This window comes from Schistocerca americana, chromosome 3 (assembly GCF_021461395.2).
Source record: "Schistocerca americana isolate TAMUIC-IGC-003095 chromosome 3, iqSchAmer2.1, whole genome shotgun sequence".
In the NCBI taxonomy this organism is placed as follows: Eukaryota; Metazoa; Arthropoda; class Insecta; order Orthoptera; family Acrididae; genus Schistocerca; species Schistocerca americana.
In genome coordinates, this window is record NC_060121.1 from 774,311,549 (window position 1) to 774,325,248 (window position 13,700).

Consider the following 13,700-nt stretch of genomic DNA (forward strand, 5'->3'; position numbering starts at 1 on the left):
AATTTAGTAAAAATTATGATCTGGATCTTCCCCCCCCCCCCCCACCCCCCCCTCCCCCGCCCCAACAATACCTTATGTGAATTGAAGCTGTCCTTGCAACTTATCCACCTTCACTGCTGCCCCAGGATCGTGTGTCTATCATGAGAGGCACAGTTATTTAATAAAGCTACTTAGGAAAATGTTTAAATTTGTTGCCGGTACATAGAAGCAAATGAACAGAAAATATTTCAGTCAATGAGCCAGATACTGAAGAGAAGATGAACATTACAGCAAATTATAACAGGAACATGGTAGAATATTCAAATAAAACTATTTTGAAAATGCCAGAAGGTACAATGAAAATTTCATAAAAATAAATAAAATATGAAGGGTAGAGGGCAGGGGGGGGGGGGGGGGGGGGGGAATGGAGAAGTAATGGCTAAAGTTGAAGAAAAAATTACACAATACAATACATAGAAAGATTTTATAATTGTGAATGTTATGTAATGGCTAGTGGCAGTAGTCACATTACTTCACTTGTTACTGAGTTAGTCTTGATGTCAATTGGTGCACCACAAAAACTGACTGTTTGTAAAGGAAGACAATTCCCCAAAAATTCCGCTAAAGCTATCATCATTTATTAAAGAATGGAAATATACTTGTTTATTATTCAGGCAAAGAAAGAAACTGGGTGTAGGAGTACATGGATAGTTGAAGATTGTAGTTTATGGGATAATTTGGTGAGACATTTTATCCAGATGTGGATATCAAATGGCTGATGTTTATGATCCACCATGATTAGCTGATACAGCTCAGGAGTACCTAGAGCACCATGCTCATACCCAGCGTCTTCCTTATTTTCCCATTCATGGTTTTGAAGAGAGTTATTTATTAGATCATTGTTTAATGCATAACTTGTGCTCTGCCTACATCCTATACACTATTCCACTTTTGCTTCAACTTTTTTGTTAGTGTTCTGAATGTCTCATTTATATTGCTTTCCATATGGCAAGGTAAGATGCTTGAATCAGTTTTATTTCTGGTAAGCATTACTGTTGTATTTTGCTGACAATGGACTGATGATCTCATAGTTTGATCCCTTAATCCTTGTACAATCAGCCAACCATAAGCAGTCTCTATACTGAGACTAGCGAGCCACCACAATCCATATTGCAACAACTTCTCGCACTGTTACAGACATGTAAGTTCTTGTCTGATCCACAGTCACCAATATTCCACCTGTATGAACACTCAACTATGGAAATTGATATACATGAGTCACATATGATGAAAAAGGCTTTTTAAAATTTGCATGAAAGCTGAATTAATGGTGTTCAGTATGGTTCAGATTCCAGTTATTGCCCAGGAATGGAGGTAGATGTCACTCTGGATTCTTAATAGGTCAAAGGTTATTTTACATTCCCTCGGTACTATGATCTGCGGTACCCTGCATTTCACAGGATATTATTGTCTGTGACACTGAGATGCATGCAGTCTAGTGAACACAGAAGCAGATTAACTTTATTCGAGTTATGAAATACCTCTTTGTTCCAATACCCTGAGAGCACTTTAAACCATTCAGATCTAACAGATTAATCAGTCCAGTCCATCCAGGAAATCCTCCTCCATCTGCAGTATTTACAGGAGTAGGCGATAATGTGCTAGGTACCACTGTGTGTTACAATGAGAGCAACTAACTGGCAGGTGCAGTAGCCAAGACGGCTTCTACAGTACCTACAGGGATGAGTTGTGAAGTGCGTCTTTATGTAGTTGCCTCACTCTTGAGGCATAGGATAATGCACTATTGGAAGGAGAGGTGGCTGGGAATGTGAGACAAGAAGTTGGAGGCAGTAAAGTCAGCTGCCTGGCCATGGTGAAGCTCCATCTAGCAACTGCAGTTTAATGTAGTCCTTCGTAACTGATCGTTTGGCACTGCCCATTGAAGTGCGGTTCCCCTTTGCCAAGAGAATCCACCAGTGATGCCTATGATATGAAATCAGTATACCACTTGTTGAAAGATGCTTCCATTTTGCTGATGCTCTGTATTTTGAGTGATTAGATTGCAAATGTGTCTCTCTTCTTGCATTTACCAAATATTTTGGTAAGGAAGTGTTAAATTTTTTCTGGCTCTATATTTGTGAACACTTTTTGTGCAATTATTTTACATTTTTATTACTACTGTGTTATTTTGATGAGCTGATTTTTTATGTAATTCATTTTTGTGAAAGTTTAACTGTTAGCGTTTTGATATACCAGCGACAATTCTGTTATGAGCTGTTATAACAAGGAGTGAAAACAACAATAATAGGACATAATTTTGTAACGTGGAATGATGTGGAAGATGATTTGGAGGAAATAAGATGTTATTAAGAAAAGTGAGATACTGAACATGCAAGGACAAATGTAGTGAAGGCAATAAAACACAAGGCAAAGTGCCTCTCACTCTTACATTCTTGATTGTTGATTGGTATATCACCAGTACTACTCTGTTTACTTGTAAAGAATCTAGTTTCTTGCTCATTCAGTTATGTATTTAATTTTTGTTCTGAATTATTCTTTTTGTTAGCCTTGTAGTTGTTGTGGTCTTCAGTCCTGAGACTGGTTTGATGCAGCTCTCCATGCTACTCTATCCTGTGCAAGCTTCTTCATCTCCCAGTACTTACTGCAACCTACATCCTTCTGAATCTGCTTAGTGTATTCATCTCTTGGTCTCCCTCTATGATTTTTACCCTCCACGCTGCCCTCCAATGCTAAATTTGTGATCCCTTGATGCCTCAAAACATGTCCTAACAAACCGATCCCTTCTTCTAGTCAAGTTGTGCCACAAACTTCTCTTCTCCCCAATCCTATTCAATACCTCCTCATTAGTTGCGTGATCTACCCACCTTATCTTCAGCATTCTTCTGCAGCACCACATTTCGAAAGCTTCTATTCTCTTCTTGTCCAAACTAGTTATTGTCCATGTTTCACTTCCATACATGGCTACACTCCATACAAATACTTTCAGAAACGACTTCCTGACACTTAAATCTATACTCACTGTTAACAAATTTCTCTTCTTCAGAAACGCTTTCCTTGCCATTGCCAGTCTACATTTTATATCCTCTCTACTTCGACCATCATCAGTTATTTTACTCCCTAAATAGCAAAACTCCTTTACTACTTTAAGTGTCTCATTTCCTAATCTAATTCCCTCAGGATCACCCGATTTAATTTGACTACATTCCATTATCCTCGTTTTGCTTTTGTTGATGTTCATCTTATATCCTCCTTTCAAGACACTGTCCATTCCATTCAACTGCTCTTCCAAGTCCTTTGCTGTCTCTGACAGAATTACAATGTCATCGGCGAACCTCAAAGTTTTTACTTCTTCTCCATGAATTTTAATACCTACTCCGAATTTTTCTTTTGTTTCCTTTACTGCTTGCTCAATATACAGATTGAATAACATCGGGGAGAGGCTACAACCATGTCTCACTCCTTTCCCAACCACTGCTTCCCTTTCATGCCCCTCGACTCTTATAACTGCCATCTGGTTTCTGTACAAATTGTAAATAGCCTTTCGCTCCCTGTATTTTACCCCTGCCACCTTCAGAATTCGAAAGAGAGTATTCCAGTTAACATTGTCAAAAGCTTTCTCTAAGTCTACAAATGCTAGAAACGTAGGTTTGCCTTTTCTTAATCTTTCTTCTAAGATAAGTCGTAAGGTTAGTATTGCCTCACGTGTTCCAACATTTCTACGGAATCCAAACTGATCTTCGCCGAGGTCGGCTTCTACCAGTTTTTCCATTCGTCTGTAAAGAATTCGCGTTAGTATTTTGCAGCTGTGACTTATTAAACTGATATTTCAGTAATTTTCACATCTGTCAACACCTGCTTTCTTTGGGATTGGAATTATTATATTCTTCTTGAAGTCTGAGGGTATTTCGCCTGTCTCATACATCTTGCTCACCAGATGGTAGAGTTTTGTCATGACTGGCTCTCGCAAGGCCATCAGTAGTTCTAATGGAATGTTGTCTACTCCCGGGGCTTTGTTTCGACTCAGGTCTTTCAGTGCTCTATCAAACTCTTCACGCAGTATCTTATCTCCCATTTCGTCTTCATCTACATCCTCTTCCATTTCCATAATATTGTCCTCAAGTACATCGCCCTTGTATAAACCCTCTATATACTCGTTCACCTTTCTGCCTTCCCTTCTTTGCTTAGAAGTGGGTTGCTATCTGAGCTCTTGATATTCATACAAGTGGTTCTCTTCTCTCCAAAGGTCTCTTTAATTTTCCTGTCGGCAGTATCTATCTTACCCCTAGTGAGAGAAGCCTCTACATCCTTACATTTGTCCTCTAGCCATCGCTGCTTAGCCATTTTGCACTTCCTGTCGATCTCATTTTTGAGACGTTTGTATTCCTTTTTGCCTGCTTCATTTACTCCATTTTTATATTTTCTCCTTTCATCAATTAAATTCAATATTTCTTCTGTTACCCAAGGATTTCTATTAGCCCTCGTCTTTTTACCTACTTGATCGTCTGCTGCCTTCACTACTTCATCCCTCAGAGCTACCCATTCTTCTTCTACTGTATTTCCTTCCCCCATTCCTGTCGATTGTTCCTTTATGCTCTCCCTGAAACTCTCTACAACCTCTGGTTTACTCAGTTTATCCAGGTCCCATCTCCTTAAATTCCCACCTTTTTGCAGTTTCTTCAGTTTCAATCTGCAGTTCATAACCAATAAAGATTGTGGTCTGAATCCACATCTGCCCCTGGAAATGTCTTACAATTTAAAACCTGGTTCCTAAATCTCTGTCTTACCATTATATAATCTATCTGATACCTTTTAGTATCTCCAGGATTCTTCCAGGTATACAACCTTCTTTTATGATTCTTGAACCAGGTGTTAGCTATGATTAAGTTATGCTCTGTGCAAAATTGTACAAGGCGGCTTCCTCTTTCATTTCTTCCCCCCAATCCATATTCACCTACTATGTTTCCTTCTCTCCCTTTTCCTACTGACGAATTCCAGTCACCCATGACTATTAAATTTTCATCTCCCTTCACTACCTAACTAATTTCTTTTATCTCATCATACATTTCATCTATTTCTTCATCATATGCAGAGCTAGTTGGCATATAAACTTGTACTACTGTAGTCATGGGCCATGTGTCTATCTTGGCCACAATAATGCGTTCACTGTGCTGTTTGTAGTAGCTAACCCGGACTCCTATTTTTTTATTTATTATGAAACCTACTCCTGCATTACCCCTATTTGATTTTGTATTTATAACCCTGTAATCACCTGACCAAAAGTCTTGTTCCTCCTGCCACCGGACTTCACTAATTCCCACTATATCTAACTTTAACCTATCCATTTCCCTTTTTAAATTTTCTAACCTACCTGCCCGATTAAGGGATCTGACATTCCACGCTCCGATCCATAGAACGCCAGTTTTCTTTCTCCTGATAACGACATCCTCTTGAGTAGTCCCTGCCCGGAGATCCGAGTGGGGGACTATTTTACCTCCGGAATATTTTACCCAAGAGGACGTCATCATCATTTAATCATACAGTAAAGCTGCATGTCCTCGGGAAAAATTATGGCTGTAGTTTCCCCTTGCTTTCAGCCGTTCACAGTGCCAGAACAGCAAGGCCGTTTTGGTTAATGTACAAGGCCAGATCAGGCAATCATCCAGACTGTTGCCCCTGCAACCATTGAAAAGGCTGCTGCCCCTCTTCAGGAACCACATGTTTGTCTGGCCTCTCAACAGATACCCCTCCGTTGTGGTTGCACCTACGGTACGGCCATCTGTATCGCTGAGGCACACAAGCCTCCCCACCAACGGCAAGGTCCATGGTTCATGGGGGGTTGTTAGCCTTACAGAGTCATAAAGTACCTGTCCTTACCTGCTTACTACTCTTTCATTCTTTCATGCCACATCTAAAATGCCTGTTTTCACCCTCAGATGCCCAGTGTATTACTCAGTACTTAGATTTGGAAAGGTTATCTATCATAGCTATCTATCATATTAGCAAATACATAGCTGTCATCAAATGCATAGCTGTCATCACAGCTACCATTGTCACCTGTGTATAATATTCTCTGCGATTATGTTCCTGACTTCCATTTGCTGCTTGTATGTGTGTTTTTTTCATTGAGAGCTATTTAGTGTAGTGTGCACAATACACACATGCCAGTATCTAACCAAATTATTTGTAATTTTACAGATGACTCACAACAGAGGAAGTTGTGCTCAAGAAAGTGAAATTGTGAGTATACCCCAGCTATGAAAGTCTGTATAATCTTTTATGCAACATTTCATAGTGTAGAATTATCACAGTGAATAGATAATTCACACACAAGAAAAAAACCAGATGAAAAGGTCATGTGTTCCACAAGAAAAAATAACTATTGTTGTAGGCTCATGGTATATTAAAAAATTGTAACTGTAAGTTTGAACAATACACTCAGTCTGGTTAGCTTTTAGATCATAGACCAAAGATAAGAAACGAAGTCATACAGATAATTAGAAGTATGTTGAAGTGCATACTGTACATCAAGAGGCCTGAGATTCAAAATGCATGTTCAAACCATCGTACTCCTAAAGCAGTGGAACACTCACCCAGATAATCTTATCTCATTATTCAGTTAGTCTTGAATAATAGCATTCATTCTTTTGTAAACACATTTTTATATATTACATTATCAGCTATGCTGATTTATGGTATTCCTTCAGTGCTATATCTGTTAAATCTGAGCTCAAGAGGATAATCAATAAGCCAAAAATTGATTATTTTAGGACACTCCTCAGATACATTCACTGGAGTGATGTTTACAGTGCTCATGTCACGAATGAAAAATATAACACTTTTGCTGATAAAGTGCTTACCTTATTCGAACACTGTTTTCCCCAACAATTAACCAAGGTTAGAACAAAGTCTACAAAGAAGCCATGGATTACTCAAGGAATAGAGGTATCTTGTAAAACAAAAAGAAACTGTATCTGTCAATCCCAAACAGTTCTGATGTTGATGCTATAGCATGTTACAAGAAATACTGCAAAATATTAAAGACTGTAATACGGACATCAAAGCAAAATTATTACAAGGAAAAGATTAACAAACATTTTATAACTGTTACAGTAAAGATGGGGTTGTCAGGTTCTGTAGATGCTGCTATGGAATACCTCAGGCCAGACATTTCAAGTAACCCTCACTACCCCAGCAGAAGCAATGTCCATCATAAAATCTTTAAAATCAAAAACCACTGTTTGAGAAGGGAGATAAAGAAATAGCATCAAATTTTTGTCCAGTTTCACTTTCGCCAGCATTCTCAAAATTTTTAGAAAAGATAATGTACAATCAGCTTTATAACCATCTTATTACGAATAACATACTGTCAAAGTTTCAATTCGGATTTCTAAAGGATTCTCATAATGAGAATGCTATCTACACTTACAGTGACAATGTATTTAATTCATTAGACAAAAAATTGCAGCAACTGGTATATTTTGTGATCTGTCAAAGGCATTTGACTGTGTAAATCACAATATTCTTTCAAGCAAATTAGAATATCATGTTGTAACAGAAAATGCTGCAAAATGGTTCAGTCATATACCTCTGGCAGGAAACAAATGGTGTTATTAGGAAAGAGACATGTATTAAGCTATCAGGCATCATCCAACTGGGAACTAATGACATGTGGGGTCCCACAAGGTTCCATCTTAGGCCCCTTACCTTTTCTTGTGTATATCAACGACCTTTCATCAGTAACATTACCAGATGCCAAGATTGTTTTGTTTGTCAATGATACAAACATTGCAATACATGGCAAATCAAGTGTAGTCTTAGAAAGATAGGCTAATAAAATATTTGTGGACATTAATCACTGGTTCCTAACCAATTCTTTGTCACTGAACTTTGAAAAACACACTACATGCAGTTCATAACTTGTAAGTGGTGTTCCACGAGTATATGCCTAACATATGATGACAAGCAGATAGAAGGACAGCATTAAATTCTTGGGATTACAGCTTGGTAATAAATTCAACTGGGAGGAGCACACCACAGAACTTCTGAAGCATCTCTAGTTGCAATGTGAATTGTGTCAGACATAGGGGATACAAAAGTGAAAAACCTGGCATACTATGTTAACTTTCACTCTGTAATGTCATATGGGATTATTTTTTGGGGTAATTCATCAAGCCAAGCTAAAGTTTTTTGGGCACAAAAACGTGCAATAAAAGTCATATGTGGTGTGAACTCAAGAACATCCTGCAGAAGCCTGTTTGGGGAACTAGGGATACTAACCACTGCTTCCCAATATATTTATTCCTTAATGAAATTTGTCATTAAAATGTATCAATTTTTCAAACCAATAGCTCAATTCATGGAATCAGTTCTAGAAATAAGAATAATCTCCACAAGGCTTTAAAGTCACTTACTCTTGTACAAAAAGGTGTGAACTATTCAGGAACACTCAGTTTCAATAGCTTGCCAGCAACCATAGAAAGCTTAACAACCTATGAAATTCAGTTTAAGAGAGGCCTAAAGGATTTATTGTTGGCCAACTCCTTCTACTCCATTGATGAATTTCTCAGTTGTACCAATTTGTGTGTGTGTGTGTGTGTGTGTGTGTGAAGTACAATCTAACTTCTGCACCATTTCAGTGCAGTAATGTGTTCATTGTAAATAAGTATTGTAGTGGTTCTATTATATTTTTACTACCTTATAAATAATAACACATTTTTTTAATTTTAAATTCAGCGCATTAATGTTATCTTAGTAAATGAGTGTTCCTTAAAAAAAATGTCTATCATTCCACTTGGGACCTGCAGAAGGTACATTAGCCTATTTGTTTCAGTTGTAAATATTTGTCATGTTTTATTGTTTCTCTGACATGTTCTACATCCTGGACAGCCTGGACGGATCAATTGGAATGAAAGTAAATCTAATCTAATCATAGCTAGTACATATAGAATAATGTGCTTTCGCACAATGTTTGTTATAAGAGAAGAAAGGAAGAAGTAAAAGATGGGTCAGAAATATACAGAGAGATCTACAGTACATAAAGAGGCTTGGTGAGATGGGCATACTCTAGGACAGACGCAATGAAGCCACTCACACAAAAGATGGGCTGAATTCAAACATGGTTCAGTATCTTTGCACTTATAAGTTAGCCTGAAAACTAGGGAGCTGGCTTATTATCTATAATTCCATTCCCTGTTCTCTTGCAGTATTATATATTGGGACACTGGAGCTAAAGTAATCGAAGGATTTATTCAACAGAAGCAACCAATAAGAATAGTGTGTACAGGAGATAATCGAAAACTTTGCCAGTGGCTCTTCAAAGGTCCATAACTCCAGTAATAACAGAAAAATTATTTAGAAGGAGAGACAGCATTGGTCGTATTTTTTTGTTTTATTTACCGCAAAATCGATTTTCAGTCCCGAAAATCGATTTTGCGGTAAATAAAACAAAAAAATACGACCAATGCTGTCTCTCCTTCTAAGTATATCCAATATCTGGTCGTGGTGCACAGGACTCTCCATGGAGTCACCAATCAAGAAAAATTATTTCCTTGTTGAGGTTGCCTCTTTGTCCATTGTCAAATTTGGGGCTCTGTTTAAGTTCAGCTAAGATTCCTCTGAGATAAAACACAAAATTGTGAATTCCTGTAATATCAGTAGAAATTTAAAACATACTTTGGTAGCCACATCTACAAATTCTATTGTGGAAATTGAGAAACTGAAGATACCTGTCAGCTGTTTGACAAATGGTAAACATACCTCTTTTCTTATGTCATACATTTAACTATTGTTCTACAATAAATAGTTGTGTACTAGTGCCAGCCGGAGTGGCCGAGCGGTTCTAGGCGCTACAGTCTGGAAACACGCGACCGCTACGGTCGCAGGTTCGAATCCTGCCTCGGGCATGGATGTGTGTGATGTCCTTAGGTTAGTTAGGTTCAAGTAGTTCTAAGTTCTAGGGGACTGACAACCTCAGAAGTTAAGTCCCATAGTGCTCAGAGCCATTTGATTTGTGTACTTGCGTAGATGTCAAGTTAGCAATAGAAGAAAAACAGCAGCTGCATCTTTTTCCAAAATAGGTATGGCAAGCAACATGTTTTAACGAAGTACTAGCTTTTCTGTTACTTTTACTACATTGAAAGTAGTTTGAGGAGCACAATTTGTTGTAGTTATTTAATGATAATGCACAGCCTGACAAAAAAGTGAGGCCCTGAATGTTAGCAGGAAACGAAATGAAACTTCACAAGTTGAAGGAGTATGTGATGTTGTTTCAGTGATCATAAAATCAGGTCAGCCATATAGTTGCAACAAGATTTTAATTTTAACTTGGTTTCGACACCAACTGTGAGTGTCTTCATCAGAAAATCCAAACAATTAATTGTAGTAACAGATGAACAGATTTAAGAGCAAAATCCTCTCATCATATAAAATACTTCATAAGAAGATAATATTTAAACCACATAAAATTTCAGACATTGGAATTGAAATAAAGCTAATAATTGTCATTAAAAATATGGCTGTATGGCATAGCACCCATATACAGGGTGTACATAAAGTCAGGGAACACTTTCAATTATTTATTGCACAAGAACTAAACATTGTACAGATATCATACATATTGCATTTTGAAACATTCAGTATGCGAACCATGAGTGACCTGGCAGACATCAATACAGTAATCGAATTCTCACCATACCCGTCCCAGCATGGCATCGTTGACTCGTTTCCCGTATTCCCTCCCGGAGCTCTGCTACATTACGTGGTAGAGGCAATACATACACCAGATCTTTGATGTGTCCCCACAGAAAAAAGTCACACGGAGTGAGATCTAGTGATTGGGGAGGCCATTTCATGAAACAGCTGTCCCCTTCTGTAGCACGGCCGATCCATCGATGCGGCAGCTCCATGTTCAGGTACCCACGAACTTCTTGATGAAAATGAGGTGGAGCCCCATCCTGCTGAAACATGAATGGAGAGTCCGCATTTGAGGCATCAGCCATTGCTGCAACATGTCCAAGGAGGAATATCCAGTGACAGTGCTCTCGGCGAAGAAGAATGGCCCGTACAGTTTTCAATGTGGCAAGGCACAAAAAACATTTACCTTTCCTTGTTGGCGGCTTCTTACCGTACTTGGTTTTAAGCATCTGTTGAACAGCTGTAGCACACTTGTTTTTGTCGAACTCCAACACGCAGAAAGCTTGCTCCGCACCTGAACTCATCACGTTTCTGTTTTAGCGTTGACTATCGGCAAATTATCAAACTACACTATGGCGGTATACATGAAAAAAAAAAAAACTTTCAGGGATTGTCTTCAAAATGACATATGTATGATATCTGTACAATGTTTGGTCCTTGTGCAATAAATAATTGAAAGTGTACTCAGACTTAATGTACATCCTGTATATCTCTAAGGGCTGCTAGGACAAACAGTCAGTGGAGGTGGCATTAGACTAAGAGGCTCACAGGCCAAATTTGGCAGTGTAGGATCTGTTGTCAGTATGATAGTGCACCCTCTCTACCCTGGATGCATGCACTGATTCGGTTGAGAAGTATATCAGAAAGCCATTGTATCCTCTCCCAAGGCCAACTGGCCCACAACTGCTGTTGACATCTGAGCTGGTTCTTTACGTGTTCTATCAAGAACAGGTCTGTGGATCTTGCTAATCATGGGAATACCTTGCCACCGTGCAGACAGTTCATAGAGACACGTGCCATGTGTGGACGAGCATTGTCTTTTCGAAAAAGGGCACAGTGATTCTTTTGCATGAAAGGTAATGCATGGGGATGCAGAATGTCATGATTTACTGTTGTCCCATCAGAGTTCCCGTAGTCGCCATGACCTGAATTCATACCTGATTGCCCCCTGCACCATGGGGCCATGAGTAACACCACTGTGCTTCTCTGAAACATTGAAAGAACGTTACCTGTCACCATCATACTTGCCAGTAATTGTCATGCAGGGTACTGCAGAACCATGATTCATCACGGAATACAATTTGATGCCATTCATCAGCAATGCACACTTCTCGGTCGTGGCACCACTACAGACACAGCTGTTTGTGTACAACAGCCTGCTTGTAGGGTGGTAATTCCATAGCTCAGCTGCTGCTACTCTGTGATGAGTGGTGCAAGATGACAAAGAATGTTGTAGTGGGTCCATTACTAGCTCTCAGATAGCAGACACAGACACGAGGGGATTATGATGTGCATAGTTCACAGTGGTCATTGAGATGTACTCGACCAGAACCTCGACAGTGAGTTTGTCTTCCCTCATGTTTCCCTGCAGTCCGACATCAGGGCACTATCACATCCAAATGCCCCACAAACATGGATATTGCACAATTCAGCCAGCTGGCCAAATGCAGATCCGCAATGAAGCTTCAAACTCTGCCTCTCATGAGTGTGTCACATCTCTGTATCCTTCAGTGATCACTCAGCATCTGAAACTATTTACGACCTTTATATAATCTAGAAGGCCTGATGAAAACACTAGATGTGAACAACACTGCTTCACTCTGGTGGCCATTACATGCCTGTCTGTAGTGTGTATGTGTACATAGTTATATTGACGTCTGATCGTGTCTTTCAAGTGCTTCATTTTTTGTTGGGCAGTGTAATTAATGCCACGCTAACAACTGCTTAAATTTGTTCATTCGTACTGTACTTTGAGTCATTTCGCATCTCAACAGGCTCTCTTTTATATGGGATCAGTGCATAATGAATGACTCAATGAATGAATGAAAGGATCTCATTTTGAAACAACACAGCATGAATATTCCATTCAGTATCCCCCCCCTCACACACACACACACACACACACACACGCACATTTTTTGACGTTTTAAGAATGTGACAGTGAAAAGTTGATCCATACTACCCCTTAATAGTCTATGAAATATATTGATATATGCTTTTAAAAGTAAAAGTTACAATCTACTTAATTTTCAGAACTAAAAGGTTAAATCAAACAATGGAAAATCCAGGATGGAATGTAACAATACCAGAGAAGGAAAGTTGCTACTCACCATATAGCAGAGGTGCTGAGTCGCTATAGGCATAACAAAAAGATTCACACAATTAAAGCTTTCTGCCATTAAGGCCTTTATCAGCAGTAGACACGCACGCGCGCGCACACACACACACACACACACACACACACACACACACACACACACACACACACACACACACGCGCGCACAACTTGCACACACATCTGCAGTCTCAGAGAGCTGAAACTACACTCCGAGCAGCGGCACCAGTTCATGATTGGATTGGTGACTTGGTGGGGGTAAAGAGGAGGCTGGGGCAGGGAGGGGGAGGGATGGTATGGTTGGAGTTTAGATGAAGGGCAGGAGAGAATGGGTGCAGAGGCCGGGGGGGGGGGGGGGGGGGGGGGGGGCGAAGTGTAAGTAGCGTAAAGGAGAGAAATAAAAAGAAGAAATTAAAAGACTGGGTGTGGCGATGAAATGACGGCTGTGTAGTGCTGGAATGGGAACAGGGAGGGGGCTGGATGGGTGAGGACAGTAACTAGCAAAGGTTGAGTCCAGGAGGGTTACAGGAATGTAGGATGTATTGCAGGGAAAGTTTCCACCTTCACAGTTCAGAAAAGTTTGTGTTGCCGGGAAGGATCCATATGGCACAGGCTGTGAAGCAGTCATTGACATGTGGGATATGTTTGGCGGTGTGGCCATTCATGCGGACA

The 13,700-nt window shown here is 39.5% G+C and overlaps 1 protein-coding gene across 1 annotated transcript in view; it reads left to right on the top strand.

Moving 5' to 3' along the window:
- LOC124607310 (TNF receptor-associated factor 6-B) overlaps window positions 1-13,700 on the top strand; it is an 80,195-nt gene that overhangs the window by 6,372 nt on the left and 60,123 nt on the right. Inside the window, exon 2 of the mRNA XM_047139607.1 lies at window positions 6,196-6,237. Within this exon, the coding sequence (XP_046995563.1) occupies window positions 6,196-6,237 (42 nt within the window). The remainder of the gene's footprint in view (window positions 1-6,195; window positions 6,238-13,700) is intronic.